At 39.1% G+C, this 21,947-nt stretch overlaps 1 protein-coding gene across 2 annotated transcripts in view; it reads left to right on the top strand.

Annotated features, from left to right (window-relative positions):
* Window positions 1-8,363, top strand: part of LOC136871953 (calcium-independent phospholipase A2-gamma) — a 65,339-nt gene extending 56,976 nt beyond the window's left edge. For both annotated transcript variants that reach the window (XM_067145707.2, XM_067145709.2), the window contains exon 9: window positions 7,661-8,363. In XM_067145707.2, coding sequence (XP_067001808.2) covers window positions 7,661-7,917 — 257 coding nt within the window. In that variant the 3' untranslated portion in view covers window positions 7,918-8,363. The remainder of the gene's footprint in view (window positions 1-7,660) is intronic.
* Window positions 8,364-21,947: the final 13,584 nt, after the last annotated feature.

Raw genomic sequence — 21,947 nt, 5'->3', positions numbered from 1 at the left:
ATTGACATTTTATTCCGGTGCCTGAACTAGCTTCTTTTAAATAATGTCCACAGACATGCTGATTTTTCTTGAAACAATTTATTTACCATACATCTATCTTGAAATTATTCTTGACCACTGAATTGTTTTCCCAACATGATTATTTGTCATGGCTACCTTTGAATGATATGCTAAGTTTCATAGTTTTCCTCGTCAAGCAGAAATTTTGCATCTATTAGCCTAACCGTCCTTTGACTACTTCAATCTTATGTCATAGCCTCAGAAAATGAAAATCTTTAACAGAATTCCGATTCTATTCATTCTTAATCGATTACAGCTCTCATCTAATAATATACGCTCAACTATCAATGTAGTATAATTCTCCTCTAATATATATTTAGTTCTTTAAATCCATTGAACAGTTTGATTATGACTACTGATATCAATATTGATCATTTCAACAATATATTCTGTATACTATCATATGAAACACCCTATGGCATGTTTATCATGGGTAACTCCTAACATGTATAACTGTATTTCATGAATGTGGTTATAATAAGATGGGCTTGGCTTTAGAGTCACTAATCTAGGTTAGATATGTCAATATTATACTTCTTTGCTACCTTGACGAGATTTCCTTTCATCTGAGTACTGCCTGTACAAGATCCAGTCTTGAGCTACACATATTTTTCATTAATTCTATCTCTTCTGTACCTTCCTCACATCAATTCTCTTTGACTATTATTCATTTCCTTCAGTAAACACATAGCTCACTTATTTCAACCATAATTTTTCTTAACTTAGCCATTTCCTCTGAAATATCTTAATCTCTTCTCATAGACACATTTCCCTTGACGTATATTACTCACATAAAGCTATCTTTACTGAATCACATATTATCTCATCATGATGATATCTAACTTCCTAGTCTACCATAATATTCCTTTTTGTTTTCCCATTGACAAAGACAACGCATATCTACTGCATAATTCTAACTAACCATAGCATTCTGATTTCCAAATACTCGTTAGGTTACTCAATCCATTCATAACATCCACTTCTCAATAACTAATTTTTCTGTTGTAGTAAACTACCTATTCCTGATATCAATAACAGGATTACCATAGTTATTGCATTGTATTCCCATTTATACACACTGTCAATTATTCCAATCTTTATATCGATTCTAACATATCTTATTCACAAGAGCTTGACTTTGAGGTTACACATCACTGAATATATCAACAATTTCCAAACATTGTTATGCGTTAATTCAATTAAGAACAGCAATTTAGGAAAATTTTGCTTATCATTCCCCGGTCCAGGAATCAGTCATCCAATCTAGGGCCAGTTGGAAAGCAAAGATGGGACTTACCTTAAATCACAATTCAGTTGTTGGATAAGTGAAGGGAGTAATGTGGATACACCTTGGGCTAAATTTAAAGGAATCATTTGGGAAGGAGAGAAGAGATTTGTACCTGTTAAGAAGGGTAAAATGACTTCAGACCCTCTTTATTATACAAGGGAAATAAGAAAATTAAAAAGAAAATGTAGAATAGTAAACAGGAAAATCAAAGAGGGTAGGGAGAGTAGAGAAACTAGAAAACAGCTAATGAGGAAACTGAATAGAGTGAAAAAGGAAGCAAAAGAGAATTATATGAATGGCATACTTCAAGAGGGTAATGACCACAAAGGGAAATGGAAAAAGCTGTATTCATATATCAGGAATCAAAAAGGAAAAGGAATCCAAATTCCTACAATGGTGGGAGAAGGGGGTGAACACTATTTAACAGATACTGAAAAAGCAAACCTATTTAGTAGGGAATTCAGAGATTCAGTAGATGATTGTCAGGAGTTGGAAACCAAAACAGAAGATAGAGAGGAAGAGACACAGAGGGAAACAAGAAGCTTCTCATTCACAAATGAAGATATTTTTAGAGAAATCCAACTGCTTCAGCAAGGACAAGCAGCAGGAAGTGATCCAATTACTGGGGAGGTATTAAAGACGATGGGGTGGTACATAGTGCCTTATTTAAAATTTCTCTTTGACTATGTCATAAATAATAGTGTAATACCAAAAGAATGGAAGGAATCAATAGTAATACCTATTTATAAAGGAAAGGGTGATAAAAGGAAACCAGAGAACTACAGACCAATCAGCCTGACCAGTATAGTTTGTAAAATACTGGAGAGTTTAATAGCAAAGTACATCAGAGGGATATGTGATGATAAAAATTGGTTCATGAGGAGCCAGTATGGATTTAGAAAGAAATTTTCTTGTGAGGCACAACTGGTGGGATTTCAGCAGGACATATCAGATCAATTGGATTCAGGAGGTCAGTTAGATTGCATAGCCATAGATCTTTCCAAAGCCTTTGATAGAGTGGAACATGGAATATTATTAAAGAAATTGGAGGGAATAGGTTTGGATGTAAGGGTTATACGTTGGATAAGAACATTTCTAAATTCAAGGGTTCAGAAAGTCAAAGTAGGAAATAATAATGTATTGCAGGAAGAGAAAGTTGGGAAGGGAATTGCACAGGGTAGTATAATCGGTTCGTTACTTTTCTTAATATAGGCAAATGATTTAGGGAACAATATAACATCAAAAATAAGATTGTATGCAGATGACATAATTGTTTATAGGGAAATAAATAACATTGAGGATTGTTCAGAATTACAAAGGGTCCTTGAAAGTATCCAACAATGGGTTGAAGAAAATAATATGAAGGTTAATGGAGGCAAATTAACTGTTACAACTTTTACAAACAGGAGCTTTAAAACTGAATTTGAATATACTTTGGATGAGGTAGTTATCCCAAAAGATGGCAAGTGCAAATACTTAGGTGTGAGATTTGAAAGTAATTTGCACTGGGAGGGTCATGTTGAGGACATTGTTGGGAAAGCATACAGATAGTTACATGTCATAATGAGGCTACTTAAAGGATGCAATAAAGAATTAAAAGAGAAAAGTTACTTAAGTATGGTTCATCCATTATGGGAGTATGCAAACAGTGTTTGGGATCCTCACCAAGAATACTTAATATAAGAAATAGATAGTGTGCAGAGGAAAGCAGCAAGATTTGTAACAGGGGATTTCAGGAGAAAGAGTAGTGTATCAGAAATGTTAAAGGAACTTGGGTGGGAAACTTTAAGTAAGAAAAGGGAGAAAACTAGACTTATAGGATTATATAGAGCCTATACAAGAGAAGCAGCATGGGGAGATATCTGTGAGAGGCTTCAGTTGGAAAATAATTATATCGGCAGGACAGACCACAAATATAAAATTAGAAGGAATTTTAGCAGAAGCGATTGGGGAAAATTTTCATTCATTGGGAAGGGTGTGAAGGAGTGGAACAGTTAACAGGGGTAGTGTTTGACCCTTTTCCAAAATCTGTACAGATATTCAAGAAGAGAATAAACAGCAACAGAGAAAAGAAATGAAGTGTTAGAGGGCATTCGACTAGTGCAGGTTATTGTAAATAAAAAATATGTGTGTGAATAAATTAATTCCATCCCCTGGTCTAAGTAGTTTTGGACAGCCAAAGTAGGGGACTGCCTGTAGGGGTGAAGTACAGTGGGGACTTCGAGGGCCCTGGGACCGCTACGGTAGCTGTGAAGGCCCTTCAGGAACTCTGAAAAGTGGTGGCAAAAGGGGCTCTGGTTAAGACGCAGCAGGTCGTTATGCTACGTAGGTTCCAGAATGGGTTTAAAAAAAAAAAAAAAAAGTAAATAAATGCAATGGAAAGTTTAATCTTATACCAGTTGTATAGTATCATTTGAAGTAATTCCACAAACTGTATATCAGTTGACTATTTTTTTAAGTAGTACAGGAGATATTATAAGTAGAATTTTGTAAACAATATAAATTTATTAAGGATGAGCTGTGTGTTTAATAGGAAAAAAAAAAATGTTAGCGTAAATTGTATAATATTGTATTATAGGAAAATTTTCTTCTTGTTAATTTAATATTTAGTGCTTGACAATAATGTATTTTAGTGTACCATTTGCCACCGAGGCAGACACCTCATTTGCAAATAAAGAGATTTTGATTTGATTTGAAGATTAGCTGGTTTCACGTTCCACATCAGGTGGGCTGGATCCATCGTGACATATACATCTCCAAGACTCTCCACCTCACATCTAGTTGTGCATTATGTTGTTCTTCAGCCTTCAGCTTAGGTTAACAGAATATAAATATGAGATATGGGAATTCATATTGATAATTTTAATAAGTTGACAATCTATAATTGCTTTTCTGATTTCAATATCCAATGAAACTGCTTTTAATTGTACTATATTAGCTTCAATACTGCTTCAGTCTCTATTTTATTTATAAGAAAGCTAGATTTGGATAATTTGCTCATTTTCTGCTGTTATTTTTCCTTATTCTTCTTCCTTTCTGAATTTATCGTTTGAATTTCGCTTGGCAATTTTGGTATTCTGCCGGTAACTGCTACTTTGGTTTTTGTATGTCAACTTGCTTCGTTTATTTAGCTTCTCTCTTCTTTTACCCCGGTCTAGAAAGCCAAGAATAACGGCCGAGAGGATTCGTTGTGCTGACCACACGACACCTCGTAATCTGCAGGCCTTCGGGCTGAGCAGCGGTCGCTTGGTAGGCCAAGGCCCTTCCAGGGCTGTAGTGCCATGGGGTTTGGTTTGGTTCTTCTTTTACCGTGAGATCGCTGATTCTTTATAATAAATGTACTTCGTTATCCTATGTTTTCTATGTTTCTTTCTTGCTTGAAGCATACCTATATAGATATTTTATTTTCTTGCGGTTAAATGCCATTGACAACCTTGTCCTCCATTTGCCTTTTCTTGGTAGTGGGTTATAACAATACCATTCTTTTTTTAACAATCTGCCTCATATGTCCTCCACTGCCATAGCATTTATGCTTTTTTTTTTTTTTTTTTTTTTTAAGTTTGGCCCCTGTGGACTTCTGAATCATATTATTTTTTGCGTTTGCTCTACATAAATTTTGTTTTGTGTAACTTTATTTATTCAACTTGCCTTTTTTTTTAAATTACAGAAAATGCAATGGGATTTTTTTCCCCAGTCGGATTAAATATATTGCTCGCAATATATTTATCTATTTTAGTTCGTTCTTACCAAATGTGACTTTGCGTTTTCCTGTCTGAACGTTCTGCTTATATTGAATTTTTGGTCTTGGGTATACTGTAACTTCTGTAAGTCTCCTTCATGTCAGTGAGTCTTATATCACAGCTTATGTTATGTCCTTAATTTCTTATTCCATTTCTCCTTCTTCTCGACTACTGTCCTGACTGGTAATCGAGGTCAGGAAACATTTTCCTTGGCTATCTCTAGCTCTCTATTCACTTTTCCATTCTGATCTTCCTCGTAATATAATTTCAAGTTTGTTGCATTGTGAACGTTTCTATATATACCGGTTCTATCTTCCAGTTTGTATGCATTATTCCCATATGCCTTTTTAATTATATATGGTCTGTCATATAAGTGCGTCAATTTTGCGTACGGTATATTTTTGCTGATACATTCGAAATTGGTGCTTTTCTTATTAACACTGAATCGTTTTCCTTCAATGGTGGGTGGAATCTTGTATTCTTTACCCAACTCAACCTTTTTTTTGTATCAATGACTGTATCCATTGGTCTTTGAGCATGTATGTTGTTATGGACAGTGTTTGGGATTTGCCCCTGTTGATTCATGTACTGTATTATTTACACTTCCTCCAATTATCCCAATCACGTCTATCCATCTCCAGTGATATTCTCCGTAATATATTTGGCAGAATCTTGCTATTTCTCTTGTGTATCTTTCAACTAGGTTTGATGCTGCATGTCTCGCTGAACACAACACATGTCTGATGCTTAATTCCTTCATTCGCTCCTGAAATTGACTGGATGTGGATCACTCTCAAGAACTACTTTGGTGATAATGTTGCAGAATTGTTGAAATGTTTGGGCCTGTCAGCATATGTTTCGATAATATTTATTAACGCTGGGTTACCAATGTTATTGCTTCCGAGTATTATATCATTACTATTTTGGTTCGACTCTGCTGTTCCTGTTGGCGTTGTCTGTCATTAATTTGCAATTCAATTAACTTACTTTCTGCTTTTCATTATAACTCGAAATTATAGACCTTTCTTGGTAGCGAGTTATAACAGTACCATATTTTTTTCTAAATTCGGTCCGTCTGGACTTCTGAATCATATTATAATTTGTGTTCACTCTAAATAAATTTCAAATCGCGTAACTTTATTCATTCAACTTGGCCACATTTGTTTTAACATTACGGAAAATGCAATGGTACACCATTTATCGTAACAGGTAATATTTTATTAACAATCAGGTGTTCTTGTGTCTCAGGTAGAAAACAACTCCTTGATCTGAGCTCAAAGAGTTTGATCAGAGAAATTTCTCCAGTCGAAGTTGATCTTAGTTCACTGCGAATTGATCTCAGATTAAAGTTTATACAGTACATATGTTCGAGTTTTGCATGAACCGAGATCAATTTAGTCTCAAAAACCAGTCTCAAAAGCACAGATACCTGTCACACTAAAACACCTAATTCTAACTTATCATTTTGTTTATCTTTTGTGTATGTTCTAATTCTCCTTCGTACTATAAAAGTTTTCTATTTCAAATACATATCCATATACTTATTTGTTCCTTTTCCATAACTTAATGTACATATGTCTCAGCATTTGTTTCAATAAAACCTGTCATGAGTTAAAACTAAATATATTTACCTTATCAAAATGGACCCACATCATTGTCCGATTATAAATATATCGTGTACAGTTTCTTCACACATTTTTTCTACCAGATAATTTCATTTAAAGGAAAAGGCATTGCAAATAACAATATATTACAAGAGGAGGAAGGGTTTACACCTCCAGGTTAAAAATTTCATTTTTCTTATTTTATTTGTGTGTCTATTTTATTATAACAAACTTTGAAGTGTTTGCATCTAGTAAATGAAAATAATTTTCTTAAATTTATCATGAAATTTCAGTACAGCCAGTTTTTCATGTATTTGATTTTTATTTCTTTATTGCACTATCATATGCTTTGTAATTTAGTATACATTTTATACTCTGAAATACACGAATAAGCCCACCTAGTGGCCATGATTATTAAGACATCAAATCTTCATGGACTTTAAGTCTTGAGCAGATATCTTGGTGTCATTCAACAGGAGTAGGCCATGCATCGACAGTAGATTTCACCCTCTCTCTATGTCGTCGTCTCATAACACGTAATCATGACACTGGGCGCAGAAATACATTCACATAATGAGCTTTGCCACTGTGGCAAGGGGCAACTTAACTCCTTGACAAAAGATAGTGTGCACGAGTAAGTGAAGATTGCAAACCATCACGTAGCTGTCAGCTTGTATTCGGGAGATAGTGGATACTGACACTATTGGCAGAACTGGTGGTTTTCCATGGTTTCTCACTCTCACACCAGGCAAATGCTGGGGCTGTACAGTAATAAAGGCTACGGCTGCTTCCTTCCAAGTTTTAGCCCTTTCTATTCCATAGTCGCTGTAAGACCTGCAAACTGCCCATTGCAACAGCCAATAGACTTGTATTGAAGTGTCTGGGCATTAAAAAACCCACACACTCACAAAATATTTCTGAAGGCAACTTGAATTTTAATAAAGGTTTTTTTTTTTTTTCTGTTTCAGGAGTTCACACTATACTGAATGACCTCTTACCTAGAAATGTTTATTACCGTTTCAACCCGTATCTTACTGAAGTGGTCCCCATGGATGAAGCCAATCCTGAGAAGATACGTCAGCTTGAAATAGATTGTGAAATGTATTATCGTCGCAATGAAGAAATGTTTGAAGATGCTGCTAGGGCACTCCTTCAATCTCAAACCCTGACACAGCGTTGCCAAAACTGGATCACTTTGAAAAGACAACTGTGGGGAATAAAGTGATAAGTAACTCTCTCTTCACTCTACATTTTACTTCAGAGGGAGCTGTTAACCTGTGAACCATTATGTATAGCTACAAAACACTGCTTTTAAGTATTTAACATAATTTTAGTTATTTGACCTCAAAGTTTGGCTGTGATCTAGTACAGTAGTTTGATATTCAGAACCAGATGCAAATTATAGGTTTTTATTTTAAAGATTTATTTGTATTTATAAAAGTATTAAGAGTTTTTCCTCTTGTGTAAGTCTGCTGGACAGTCTTTATGCTTACCATAAATATCTGATGTAAGTTGTAGGTACCTAATGTTTTCAAGAAAACTCACTGTATTAATGTACAATGGGCAGAGATTCATTTTCTTATGCCTAGTTAAATTAAGTTTTTCATACATCTCTATTCTGATATTATGTAAAACTCATCTAGGTAAAATACAGATACCTCGTTAATGTAATTGCTTTATAATTTATTTTCTTCTTTTGGTGCTGGTATAGACTTTGCTGGACCTAGTAGTGCAGGACTAATAACATAATCCCTCGTAATCAGTACTGGTACTATGTTTTTTTGAGAGCAGCATAATTTTCTTGTTGAAAATCCATAGCCGGGTCAGGAATGGAATGGAATGAATAAAGCCCCCATCTAGCGGCGAGAATAGGAAATGTGCCGGCTGCCGAAGCCTGTCGCACTCCTCTGGGGCAATGATTAGTGAATGACAGATAAAATGAAATGGTAATGGAGAGTGTTGCTGGAATGAAAGATGACAGGGAAAACTGGAGTACCCGGAGAAAAACCTGTCCCACCTCTGCTTTGTTCAGCACAAATCTCACATGGAGTGACCGGGATTTGAACCACAGAACCCAGCGGTGAGAGGCCAGCATGCTGCCGCCTGAGCTATGGAGGCTCTTTTCTTCTTCTTAAAGTGTGTTTTTATATAGGACTACTGGGCGAGTTGGCCGTGCGGTTAGGAGCGCACAGCTCTGAGCTTGCATCCGGGAGATAGTGGGTTCGAGACCTATCTGTGTCGGTGCGACGTAAAACAAATTCTTTAAAAAAAAAATTATGACCAATGAAATCTTCAATTCATAATCTCTTCATTACCAATTTCTTTTGTGGACAGTGCACGTAGTTTGTCTCATCTTTAATAAAGAACTACTGATTGTCCGCGGCAATTCATTTATTGACATTTACAACAAATGGACATTATATAAAATAGACCTGATGGATGTGAATGATTGACATATGTACAATGGACAAAAATGGATTCTGGACTCAATTTTCAGTGGACATTGGACATCTGGTGAACTACACGGTGAATATACCCTGTGGAATGAATCAAATGTCCTGAAATCTTTCAGGATATCTCGACAACCACTGCAGTCCATAGGAATAAGATAAGTGCAGGTAACAGGTATTTTTAAGCTATGTCACATGCTTTGGAATTTGCACTGCAAGCAAGATGTTTTGAGTTGAAGTATTGATGTTTTGAGTTGAAGTATTGGTCTTATATAGGTGGGCCGGCGTGAGGTTGCACATGACAGCTGCGCACAATGTTGGTCACACTGCAATGGCACACGAAGCGATGTTGCCGCCATAACAACAGCTGATTGCATGACAAGTGAGTTTTTAAAAACATGGCAGAAACGTTTTTAATATCATCGCGATGATACACAATACAAACAAAATCGGTCGACAAAAATCAAACTTTCAACTCACCGATTATTCATCACACAAAATGATACGAGATAAATATATTACGAAATTCTCATTATAGCGATGTTAGAAAATACGGAAGAAATCGGTCGACAAGAATCTCATTTTAAATACACCAATAAATGTTAGAATAATACACACCGGTGCTAACACAAAATGTTTAAAGTAAAATCTATAAAATTTACGAAATTTCAGAAACCTTATTTTCATACCTGATACTCTCCAGATCACTGCCATCACTACCGTCGCCTTCGTTGTCATTGTCATCGTCGTCTAGGCAGATCATCAAGTTCTGACAGTCACTGATGATGCCATGTATTGCCATTGCCGAGTTAATGAATGCTGCGACATGGCTAACTTTTTTCCTCCACAAATCCGCATCCATTCGAGCAATACTCTCCCGGAACAGTCCTTCCACTTCAGTAACTGTGAAGGACTTGTTATTAGTGCATACGTAATGTTTTACTTCACCCCATACCGTACCCACTCAATGAGGTTGAAGTGACAGTGGTATGGCAGCAACCTAATAACCTCGTGCCCTTGTTCCTTCGCTACCTCGTCGACTAATTTAGTCATACACATATGCGCTGGGTTCTTTACTGCAGCCATTCCACTAACAGTTCTTTACGGGCGCTCGAAGTAGGGGTCTTGTCCATTATTATGGAGTGGTAAAGTGCATTGTCCATAACAATGACAGAAGGGACTTTGAGCTGTAATAATCGTACTCGTGTCTTTGTATTGCATCAGCCTGGAAAGAATTAATTCCTGTTACAGGAGATAGCTTAATTCGTTTCTTTCCCGAAGTGCTGTGAAACAAGTCCCTACTATCAACCCCGTTTCTGCTACTGCTATGTACCCCAGTCCCTTTTTCCTTCTGTTCCTGGAGGTGAACACCTCTCTGAATAACAGAACGCTTTGAAAGCCCTAATGTTTGACATATGCGTTCCACAACATGATCTGCAGGAACAGAGAGACGGCTATACAAGCTTATGAATTTCCTCCCCCTCTCGTAAAACTCACGAGTTCTCCGCACTAATTCTAATGCCTGACTATTAAGGGACACTCCACTCCGCCCTTCATGACTATGTTGTCATTTCCAAGACATCACACTGCATTCGTTAAAATAAAATTTCACATTTGTCTCACAATCAAAACAAAACTTTCATAAACGCGCAAATCGCACCCGACCACGTGCTAGCAGCGACAGACAAAACGGCAACACTTCAATACAGTAGTCAAGCTACTTATAGATGGCACCACTATACTACCCATATTGCCAAAAACAATCAACTGAAAATAGTTTGTAGTTATTTTGTGGCTCGCTTAAACCTTATAATTTTTTAAAAATGCTCATATTTGTGTAAGCAAATAAAAATTTATAAGCACTATGCGGAATTAAATATGAATTAACGTGAATAAAATGTGGAACTGTATCTGACATTAAAAGTAGTAGATTGGTGATTCTGATTGACGGGTGACGTTCTTCATTTGATTTTTGTAGTGGTGCCAACATGACTTACAACTGTCAAGTGCAACCTTGTGCCGGCCCACCTATAGGTAGGATCCAGATATCTTCCACGCTATGTGTTTTACTTAAACTATGATGGTCCACTAACAGACCATAAGCCAAACTAAGCAAGGTATAAAATATATGCATTGTACAGGCATCTCTGTGTATTAACTTTTCACAATCTAGTAATGATGGTTACAGCAGAACTACTAGCATCATCACTCTTTGAGATTGTGTCATCCCTGCATGGTATCGGTGAAGGCTGTAGTGGGTAATCGTCCCCTTTCAACTGTTCTTGTATTTAACCAAATACTGTACTGTGCTTTTAAATTCTTAACAACTGAATTCACAAACTTTCTGATCAAGAAGGCATAATCACCATTTTTCATCACCCCTGATTTTCAGAGAAAGTCTATGAAAAAGAAATGCACAAGAAAACTAAAATTACAATCAAAGGCTGGTTCAAACATTTTGAACAATAAAATGAGATGTTCTGCTTCAAAATCAACATTTATAAAGTACAGTATATCTATTTATCTTCTAAAAATAAATGTAAAAGTATACTTTGTCGCAAGGCAGCCTCTGCATGAGAGGAAGTATTTCATAAAACAAAATAAATGTCCAGGGTAACCAGAAGTCTGAAGCGCCATTGTTATATCAGCTTAATGTGGTGCTGCAACAGTTGAATCTACTGGATAAAAGTTATAGAAGTCCGGAGAACAAACTTGTCCTTAAGATGAACTTTGGGTCACTTCCTTATCTCTACACACTGGTGTGATATTTATCTGCCTACCGGCTGTCTCTGTCAGATCACTTCTTTTAAAAGCAAGTGGTTGTACCTCTTGATCCAGTCTGTCACAACAAGCTCCCCCTTCCCTTCTTGTCCATTTGCAATACGTCACCCTGGAAAGATCACCTACAAGCTGTCAGTCAGCTTCAGGTAAGTTCTTTATTTTATAGCAATACATGTAGTCATTAAACTAGAAAATATTTTTAAAGGAGCTTGTTTATTTTAACTTCAAAATAATGCAAGGGATTAGACACACAACTGAACTAAAATACCCAACATCAGCAGATGTCCATTACTTACTTACTCCATGGCTCTACGGTCCTTTAAGGACCTTGGCCTCCTTGACCACAGCTCTCCAGTCGTCCCGGTCTTCAGCATGCCTACGCCACCTCCTGACTCCAACGGTCTTCAGATCATTCTCCACATCCTCCAGCCATCTCATCCGGGGCCGACCTCTCCTTCTCCTGCCCCCAGGGTATCCTGTCAGTGCTTTCCTTGGAAGTCTTCCTCCTCCATCCCTTGTACATGCCCCAGCCATCCATTTCGTCTCATTTTGATGTCTCCAAGTCCAGCTCCTTATACAATAATCTTATTTCTTAATTTGTTCCGATTCTCCATAAATCTCCCTCCTTCACCGGTCCAAATATCTTCCTCAGTACTTTCCTACACATTTAATCTCCTCTCTGTGGCCTCAGTCAATACCCATGCCTCACTCCGATACATAAGCACAGGTTTAATTATTGTTTTGTAGAGAGTCAGTTTTAATTTCCTGCTTAAGTTTTTACTTCTCAGGAGAGGATACAGTGCCTTGTAGGATCTGTTGGCAGCCTTAATTCGATTTAGAATATCTGTCTCAACTTTATTTTCTGATGTTATTACTGAGCCAAGATATGTGAAGTTATCTACTGCTTCAAAGGTGTAACCATCCACTTGGGGTTTTTCAGTGTTCTTTCCATTTCTCTCCGTTACCATATATTTAGATTTAGCCTCGCTTATCTCCAAGCCCAAGGATCCAGCCGCATCTTTCAGCTCCTTCAAGGCAGTTGTAAGTGCCTTGTTACTTCTAGCAGATATCACCACATCATCTGCATAAGCCAAAATTTGGATCAGTCTATTGTAAATATTACCACTCGGATTAGTAGTTACTGATCTTACAGCTTTCTCCAACACTAGATTAAATAACACTGGTGATAAGGGGTCTCCCTGCCTTAGGCCTTCTTCGGTTCTGAAAGATCTTGACAGACTTCCCTGCACTTTTACCTGACTTCTGCTGTTCTCCAGGGTCATCTTAGTCAATTATATTAACTTCTGTGGGAATTTAAACTCCTTCATTGTTTCCCACAATATCTTAACTTTGTCATAGGCTTGTTTAAAATTTATAAAAAGATGTCCTAGTCGAACGTTGTATTCATATGTCTTTTCCAGTCATTCTCGTGGTGAAAATATGGTCCATCATCGATCTTCCAGGACTGAAACCAGCTTGGTACTCCCCTATTATTCTTTCTGGTCTACTACTAACTCTCTTTATGGCTGTAGAGAGGATTTTGTATACTATACTCAGTAAGGATATACCTCGATAATTCTTGCATTGCATGCGTGGCCCCTTCTTATGTATAGGACATATATTTGCTAGTGTCCAGTCCTCCGACATTGTACCTGTTTCCCATACCTTTTGAATTATCTCGTGTATTTTCTTCACCAACACTTCTCCATGTTTTACCATTTCTGCCGTTATGAGGTCATTCCCTGGGGCTTTACTGCTCTTCAATTGTTTTATAATTTCTCTTATTTCTTCAATCGATGGTGATCCCATATCTTCTTCATCCTCAACTCCATTCTCCTCATTCCTGTCTTCCCGCTCACACTCATCTCCATGTTCACCCTCCTCATCTCTCTCTGAAGTTTCCATACGGCCTGATCCTTCTCTTTCTTCATTTATTGGTCTGACAGAAAGTAATGTTTCAAAATGTTTTGCCCATTTTTCCAGAATTCGTTCTTTCTCAACAATGAATCTATCAGTCTCATCCTTAAGCATATTCACTCTAGGTTGATATCCCTTCTTTACTTGTCCAACCCCATGGAAGAATTTTCTACCTTGTTTGTTTTCAAAATTCTTCTGCATTTCATCCACTCTCTCCCTTTCTTCTATTCTTTTCTTGTTCCTTATCAATGTCTTTGCTATTCTCCGTTTCTCTTTAAAAAATGCCATATTATTTCGTGTGGGTCTCTGTAGCATTCTTTGTCGGGCAAGATTTCTCTTCCAGAACCATATCCACTTCTTCGTCATACCATTTATTTCTACTCTGTTTCCTTCTCTCTCCAAGCACTTCCTGTGCCATTGTATGTATTCCTAGCTTGGTTTCTTCCCACACTATGTTGATATCCACATCTCCGTTTCTGCCCATCTGTAGCTTTCTTTGCAGCCGGTCTCTATACTCTTCCTTCTTCTTCTCATCCCTTAACAGTTCTACATTATAGATCTTGCTCTGCTCAGCTCTGTCCCTGGGTTTAATTGCCAGTCTTTCTCAGAACTTGATCCTCACCAGTATGTTATCCGAATCACTGTCTGCACCACGCATGCTTCTCACATACATTATATTGGAGGCATGTCGCGCATGTATCAGCACATGGTCTATCTGGTTCTTTGTCAGACCATCTGGTGATATCCATGTCTCTTTATGGATCTCCTTATGAGGAAAACATGTGCTCTTAATCACCAGCTCCTTGCTAAAGGCAAAGTCAATCAATTTCCTCCCATTTTCATTGGATTCTTGGTGTTTACTGTGATATACTGCCACTGGGTGGTTTTCTTTCTCTTTGCCTACTTTGGCATTATAATCCCCTAGGACAACTTTAACATCATACTTGGGCAACTTGTCATATACTTGCTCTATTTTTTCATAGAACTGTTCTTTCTCTTCCTCTTCGGCATCCTCTGTTGGGGCATGGACACTAATTAGTGACATGTTAGCAAATCTCCCTCTCAATCTTAACTGGCATAGTCTGGGGCTTATTGCTTCATATTCAATCACATTATGACTGACCGATTTCTTGACTATAAACCCTGTTCCTATTCTATTTTCTTCCTCCCCACTATTGAACAAAATATAGTGCTGTAGATCTGTCACCTCAATTGTCTTCCATCTTATCTCCTGTAATGCTGTCACATCTATCTGATATTTAAGCAATTCCTCCTCCAATTTTCTACTAGCCTCGGCCTGAAAGATACTTCTCACATTCCATGTTCCAATATATCCGTATCGTTACCATTTAGCGGGCTTTAGTCGTAAGTTTGGGACCGTCCGGTTATCTTGAGTTGGTTTCTGAACATAGTTTTGTGGTAGTGGAGTTGTTAGCCCCACGTACCAACCCCCAACCTGGAGGACCAGGGTATCGCCCTTAGTCTGGATCATCACCTTAGACCTGTCCAGCTTGGGTGGCCCCACCAGGAGTATATGCTCCCGCCAGCATAGCTCTAAGGATTATTTGAACAAGCAAGCCTCCAAAACACCGAGCAAAATGTATTTTGCCTTCGTCAAGGTGGTGATACCATCGGGAGGGCAGATGTCCATTACTTTTGAAATTTTATCAGCAGATTTCCATGCTTAAAATTCTCTCCGGATTTCCTTTGCCTTGAAGAAGAATCGTCAAGTAAAGTAATGAATCCTTTCGTTTTGTGGCAGGCTTAAAAAACAATGCCTAACACAGAGTATTTTATTGTATCTACAACCCAGAACAAAACATAATGGCATAATTTTTATTTAACAAAAGCTTATAACACACTGCTCGTAATACTACTCTTTGGTTTGGAGTTTAGAGATGGGGGTGGGAGGAGGTAGACTACTGAGGCCAGAATACCCCTACCCAATAACCTGGGAATTCTCTAATAAAAGTCCTAAAATGTTATGCATTCAATATTGTTTTTAGGCTTTCTCACCATTCTTAAAAACTGTATGGTAAAAACAGATAAAGTCTTTTGCTGAAAAGTCTGCATATATTTTAAGAATACAAGGTCTCTCTTATAAACCCAGACTGAGCACGCGGTGTTTGCATTCTGCGCTACAGCAGCTGCCTCAGCCTTACTTATGTCATGTGCGGCCGCCCTGCTTTAAGCGTGTATACAATCTTACTTTATAAAAAGTTGCTGGAAGTGTCATCCTTCATAATGAGATATTTCATAAAACACCACTAGGATTTTCTGCACACCAACAGCAAGAGTTACGACCGTTCACACGACCATTAAGATAATTTCGCGTGGCTATTTCTAATACCAATATAAATGGTCCGTTATTGGACATTATAAATTTTCCAGCTAACTCATTCCTGGTTGCCAGCGTTTCGCCCCCGTGTGCTAGGCTGGGCTCATCAGTTGGTACCTAGCACACCTACCAAGACGCTGGATAGTGCATACCGCGGAGGCCACTGCGTAGGCTTACTGTAGCCACCGGCAGTGCCAATGCACTATGAGAGACATTGTCTCATTATCAAAAATTGATGCCTGCTTGGCCATCAGATGATGTAGATGTTGATTCCCATAGGGAATCAGAAATAATTGTTCCGAATGAGTAAATTTATAATACCAATATAAATGGTCCGTTATTGGACATTATAAATTTTCCAGCTAACTCATTCCTGGTTGCCAGCGTTTCGCCCCCGTGTGCTAGGCTGGGCTCATCAGTTGGTACCTAGCACACCTACCAAGACGCTGGATAGTGCATACCGCGGAGGCCACTGCGTAGGCTTATTGTAGCCACCGGCAGTGCCAATGCACTATGAGAGACATTGTCTCATTATCAAAAATTGATGCCTGCTTGGCCATCAGATGATGTAGATGTTGATTCCCATAGGGAATCAGAAATAATTGTTCCGAATGAGTAAATTTCTAATACCAATATAAATGGTCCGTTATTGGACATTATAAATTTTCCAGCTAACTCATTCCTGGTTGCCAGCATTTCGCCCCCGTGCGCTAGACTATCCAGCGTCTTGGTAGGTGTGCTAGGTACCAACTGATGAGCCCAGCCTAGCACACTGGGGCGAAACGCTGGCAACCAGGAATGAGTTAGCTGGAAAATTTGTAATGTCCAATAACGGACCATTTATATTGGTATTATAAATTTACTCATTTGGAACAATTATTTCTGATTCCCTACGGGAATCAACATCTACATCATCTGATGGCCAAGCAGGCATCAATTTTTGATAATGAGACAATGTCTCTCATAGTGCATTGGCACTGCCGGTGGCTACAATAAGCCTACGCAGTGGCCTCCGCAGTATGCACTATCCAGCGTCTTGGTAGGTGTGCTAGGTACCAACTGATGAGCCCAGCCTAGCACACGGGGGCGAAACGCTGGCAGCCAGGAATGAGTTAGCTGGAAAATTTATAATGTCCAATAACGGACCATTTATATTGGTATTATAAATTTACTCATTCGGAACAATTATTTCTGATTCCCTATGGGAATCAACATCTACATCATCTGATGGCCAAGCAGGCATCAATTTTTGATAATGAGACAATGTCTCTCATAGTGTATTGGCACTACCGGTGGCTACAATAAGCCTACGCAGTGGCCTCCGCGGTATGCACTATCCAGCGTCTTGGTAGGTGTGCTAGGTACCAACTGATGAGCCCAGCCTAGCACACGGGGGCGAAACGCTGGCAACCAGGAATGAGTTAGCTGGAAAATTTATAATGTCCAATAACGGACCATTTATATTGGTATTATAAATTTACTTATTCGGAACAATTATTTCTGATTCCCTATGGGAATCAACATCTACATCATCTGATGGCCAAGCAGGCATCAATTTTTGATAATGAGACAATGTCTCTCATAGTGCATTGGCACTGCCGGTGGCTACAATAAGCCTACGCAGTGGCCTCCGCGGTATGCACTATCCAGCGTCTTGGTAGGTGTGCTAGGTACCAACTGATGAGCCCAGCCTAGCACACGGGGGCGAAACGCTGGCAACCAGGAATGAGTTAGCTGGAAAATTTATAATGTCCAATAATGGACCATTTATATTGGTATTATAAATTTACTCATTCGGAACAATTATTTCTGATTCCCTATGGGAATCAACATCTACATCATCTGATGGCCAAGCAGGCATCAATTTTTGATAATGAGACAATGTCTCTCATAATGCATTGGCACTGCCGGTGGCTACAATAAGCCTACGCAGTGGCCTCCGCGGTATGCACTATCCAGCGTCTTGGTAGGTGTGCTAGGTACCAACTGATGAGCCCAGCCTAGCACACGGGGGCGAAACGCTGGCAACCAGGAATGAGTTAGCTGGAAAATTTATAATGTCCAATAACGGACCATTTATATTGGTATTATAAATTTACTCATTCGGAACAATTATTTCTGATTCCCTATGGGAATCAACATCTACATCATCTGGCTATTTCTAGCCGAGAGCAGCCCTTGTAAGTCATACCCTTCGATGAGGGTGGGCAACATCTGCCATGTGTAGGTAACTGTGTGTCAGTGTGGTGGAGAATTGTGTGGTGTGTTGAGTTGCAGGGATGTTGGGGACAGCACAAACACCCAGGCCCATACCATTAGAATTAACCAACGAAGGTTAAAATCCCCGACCTGGCCGGGAATCAAACCCAGGACCCTCTGAACTGAAGGCCAGCACGCTGACCATTCAGCCAACGAGTCGGGACACCATTAAGATGAAACCAGGCCTCACCCGAAAAGAACACAAGCTGTGGGTTGAATAAACAATCATTCAATGATGCAAGATACCACTCTTGTGGCTGGATCAGCAGGTTTTAAACAATGGGTCCAGTAGCAGCAAATAGAGGGGGCGATGTCATTGGATGTTAGGCCCCTTTAAACAAGCATCATCAACTTTTCTTTTACTGTGAGAACACTGCTTCTTTATAATAAATGTACTTAGTTCTCCTATGTTTTCTATTTTTCTTTCTTGCTTGAAGAATGCCTATAAAGATACTTATTTTATTTCCTTGCGATTAAATGCAATTGACAATCTTGTCCTCCATTTGCTTTTTCTTGGTAGCTAGTTATAGCATACCATTTTTTTTAACAATCTGCCACGTATTTCCTGGTTTTTTTTCTCCACTGCCATAGCGATTATGCTCTGTTTTTCATTCAACTTGGTAACATTTTTTTTAACATTACGGAAAATGCAATGGCACACCATTTATCGTAACAACACAGGTAATATTTTATTAACAATCAGCTGTTCTTGTATCTCAAGTAGAAAACAAACTCTTTGATCTGAGCTCAAAGAGTTTGATCGGAGTAATTTCTCCAGTCAAAGTTCAGTGCGAATTGATGTCAGATTAAAGTTTATACAATAAAAAATGTCCGAGTTTTGCATGAACCGAGATCAATTTAGTCTCTGATCTAAGATCAAACAGTTTATACAATCCACCCTAAAAGTTCCATGGCTATAAGACTTGACAACCCAAAAACCAGAGCAAAGATACCTGTCACACTAACACACCTAATTCTAACCTATCATTCTGTTTACCTTTTGCATATGTTATAATTCTCTTTCCTACTAGAAAAGTATCCTATTTCAATACACATCACTATACTTAATGTACATGTAGCTGCCTCTGTGGATCAGCGGTAGAGTGTCGGCCTCCGGATCCCAACATAGCGGGTTCAAACCCGGCAGAGGTAGTCAGATTTTTTAAGGGCGGAAAAAAGTCCATTCGACACTCCATGTCGTACGATGTCGGCATGTAAAAGATCTCTGGTGACACACTTGGTGTTTACCCGACAAAATTCATTAAATCTCAGCCATAGACGCCCAAGAGAGTTTTGGTTTACTCGGTCTGCCGTCTAGTGGGCCTAGAGTAAAACGGAACGTCGAAATTGACGACCAGACAGCCAGATGGTGTCAAATTGAAATGTCTGCACATGGTAGCTGAGGCCATACGATTATTATTATTATTATTTATTATTATGTACATGTGTCATCATTTGTTTCAATAAAATCTGTTATGAGTTAAAACTAACTATACACTAAAGAAAATGGAAATTGCAACACCATGAAGGCATTGGTCGTTTGTGTTGATTTTTAAGATATGGAACGATGCCATGTAGGTATGTAAACGATCAAAGTTTCAATAATAATAATGTTATTTGCTTTACGTCCCACTAACTACTTTTACGGTCTTCGGAGACGCCGAGGTGCCAGAATTTAGTCCCACAGGAGTTCTTTTACGTGCCAGTAAATCTACCGACACGAGGCTGTCGTATTTGAGCACCTTCAAATACCACCGGACTGAGCCAGGATCGAACCTGCCAAGTTGGGGTTAGAAGGCCAGCGCCTTAACCGTCTGAGCCACTCAGCCCGGCAATCAAATTTTCAGACCCATTGGATTGTTGCTACAGGTCTCCCCACATGATTGGTCGTGGAGGAATCAACTCCAGTATACGGACTCTGGTGTAGCGTAGTTGACTTGCAGTCTGTGCAGAGAAGTGTTCCCCGTCAAACATGCCTCGACAACAGAGAAGAGCACGCTATCAACAACTGTCGCTGTTTGAGAGGGCTCGGATAATTAGGCTGTGTGAGGCTGGATTATTGCTAAGGACTGTCGCTGCATGTGTTGGCTGACAGGCATCTACGGTACAACGTGTATGGCAGCAGTGGTCAAATGAAGGTACCCACACTTGTAGACCTGACACAGGCCCAGCGCGACAGACAACTGTGAGAGAGGATCGCCGCATCATTCGGATGGCCCGGATGGAACCCCATGCAACAGCAGCGCAAATTCGAGCAGCTGTGGCACCCCACGTTACACAACAAACCGTTAGTAATCGCCTGCTTGCAGCTGGCTTACGAGCCCGTGTCCCTGCAGAAGGTGTTCCATTGACCCCACAACAGCGACGTGTAAGGTTGGCCTGGTGTCGAGAAAGATCGACGTGGGTCGACGAATGGCATATGATCGTTTTAAGTGATGAATCGCACTTCTGTCTTGCCCGCAGTGATCACCGGAATCGTGTGCGCCGACGTACCGGGGAGAGGGGCTGCCCAGATCTTATTGTCAAGGGGCACACAGGGCCAACACCAAGCATTATGGGCTGGGGAGCTATTGGCTTTAATGTGAAATCACAATTAGTGCTTGAGGGCACTATGACTGCTCGACAGTACGTTGATAGGGTACTCAATCCAGTGGTTGTCCCTATGATTGCGAACGTTGCTAATGGGATGTTTCAGCAGGACAATGCCCGGTTCACACTGCACACATCTCCAGAGAAGCTCTCCACGACATCACAACCTTAGAATGACCCGCCAGATCCCCGGACCTCAGTCCTATTGAGCATGTGTAGGACATGATGAGTCGACAACTGGCCAACCGTCCTCTGCCACGCATAACTCTGGAACAACTGACCCGTGCAGTGCAGCAAGCATGGGCCACAATTCCTCAGGAAGCAATCCAGGGCCTTATTGACTCCATGCCTCGATGAATTCATCACTGCATTGCAACTCGTGGTGGGCATATCCTGTATTGATTGTTGTCCAAACTTGTGGTCAGAGGGACCTGAAAGTGTAATCATCGAAGCACAACCAAACCCTCGTCCTGCATGTTCAATTGCAGCAATGAAGCACCACTCCTTCTGGGTGTTGCAATTTCCATTTTTTTCAGTGTATTTGCTTTATCAAAGTGGACCCATATCATTGTCCGATTATAAATATATCGTATACATTTTCTTCACATATTCTTCCACCAGATTATTTCATTTAAAGGAAAAGGCATTGCAAATAACAATGTATTACAAAGGCGGGGGGTGTGTGTGTGTGTGTGTGTGTTTACACTCCAGGTTAAAAATTTCATTTTTCTTATTTTATTTGTGTGCATATTTTATTATAACAAACTTTGAAGTGTTTGCAGCTAGTAAATGAAAACAATTTTCTTTAATTTCTTATGAAATTTCAGTAGAGCCAGTTTTCCTCCTAACTACATTTCATTAATATAATTTCAGAAGTGTATTTTGACTGGGGGGAAAAAAAAAAATACATCTTAGTCATTA

Source organism: Anabrus simplex, chromosome 4 (genome assembly GCF_040414725.1).
Source record: "Anabrus simplex isolate iqAnaSimp1 chromosome 4, ASM4041472v1, whole genome shotgun sequence".
NCBI lineage: Eukaryota > Metazoa > Arthropoda > Insecta > Orthoptera > Tettigoniidae > Anabrus > Anabrus simplex.
The sequence above is the reverse complement of the archived record's forward strand: the minus strand, read 5'-3'. Positions and strand labels throughout refer to the sequence as shown.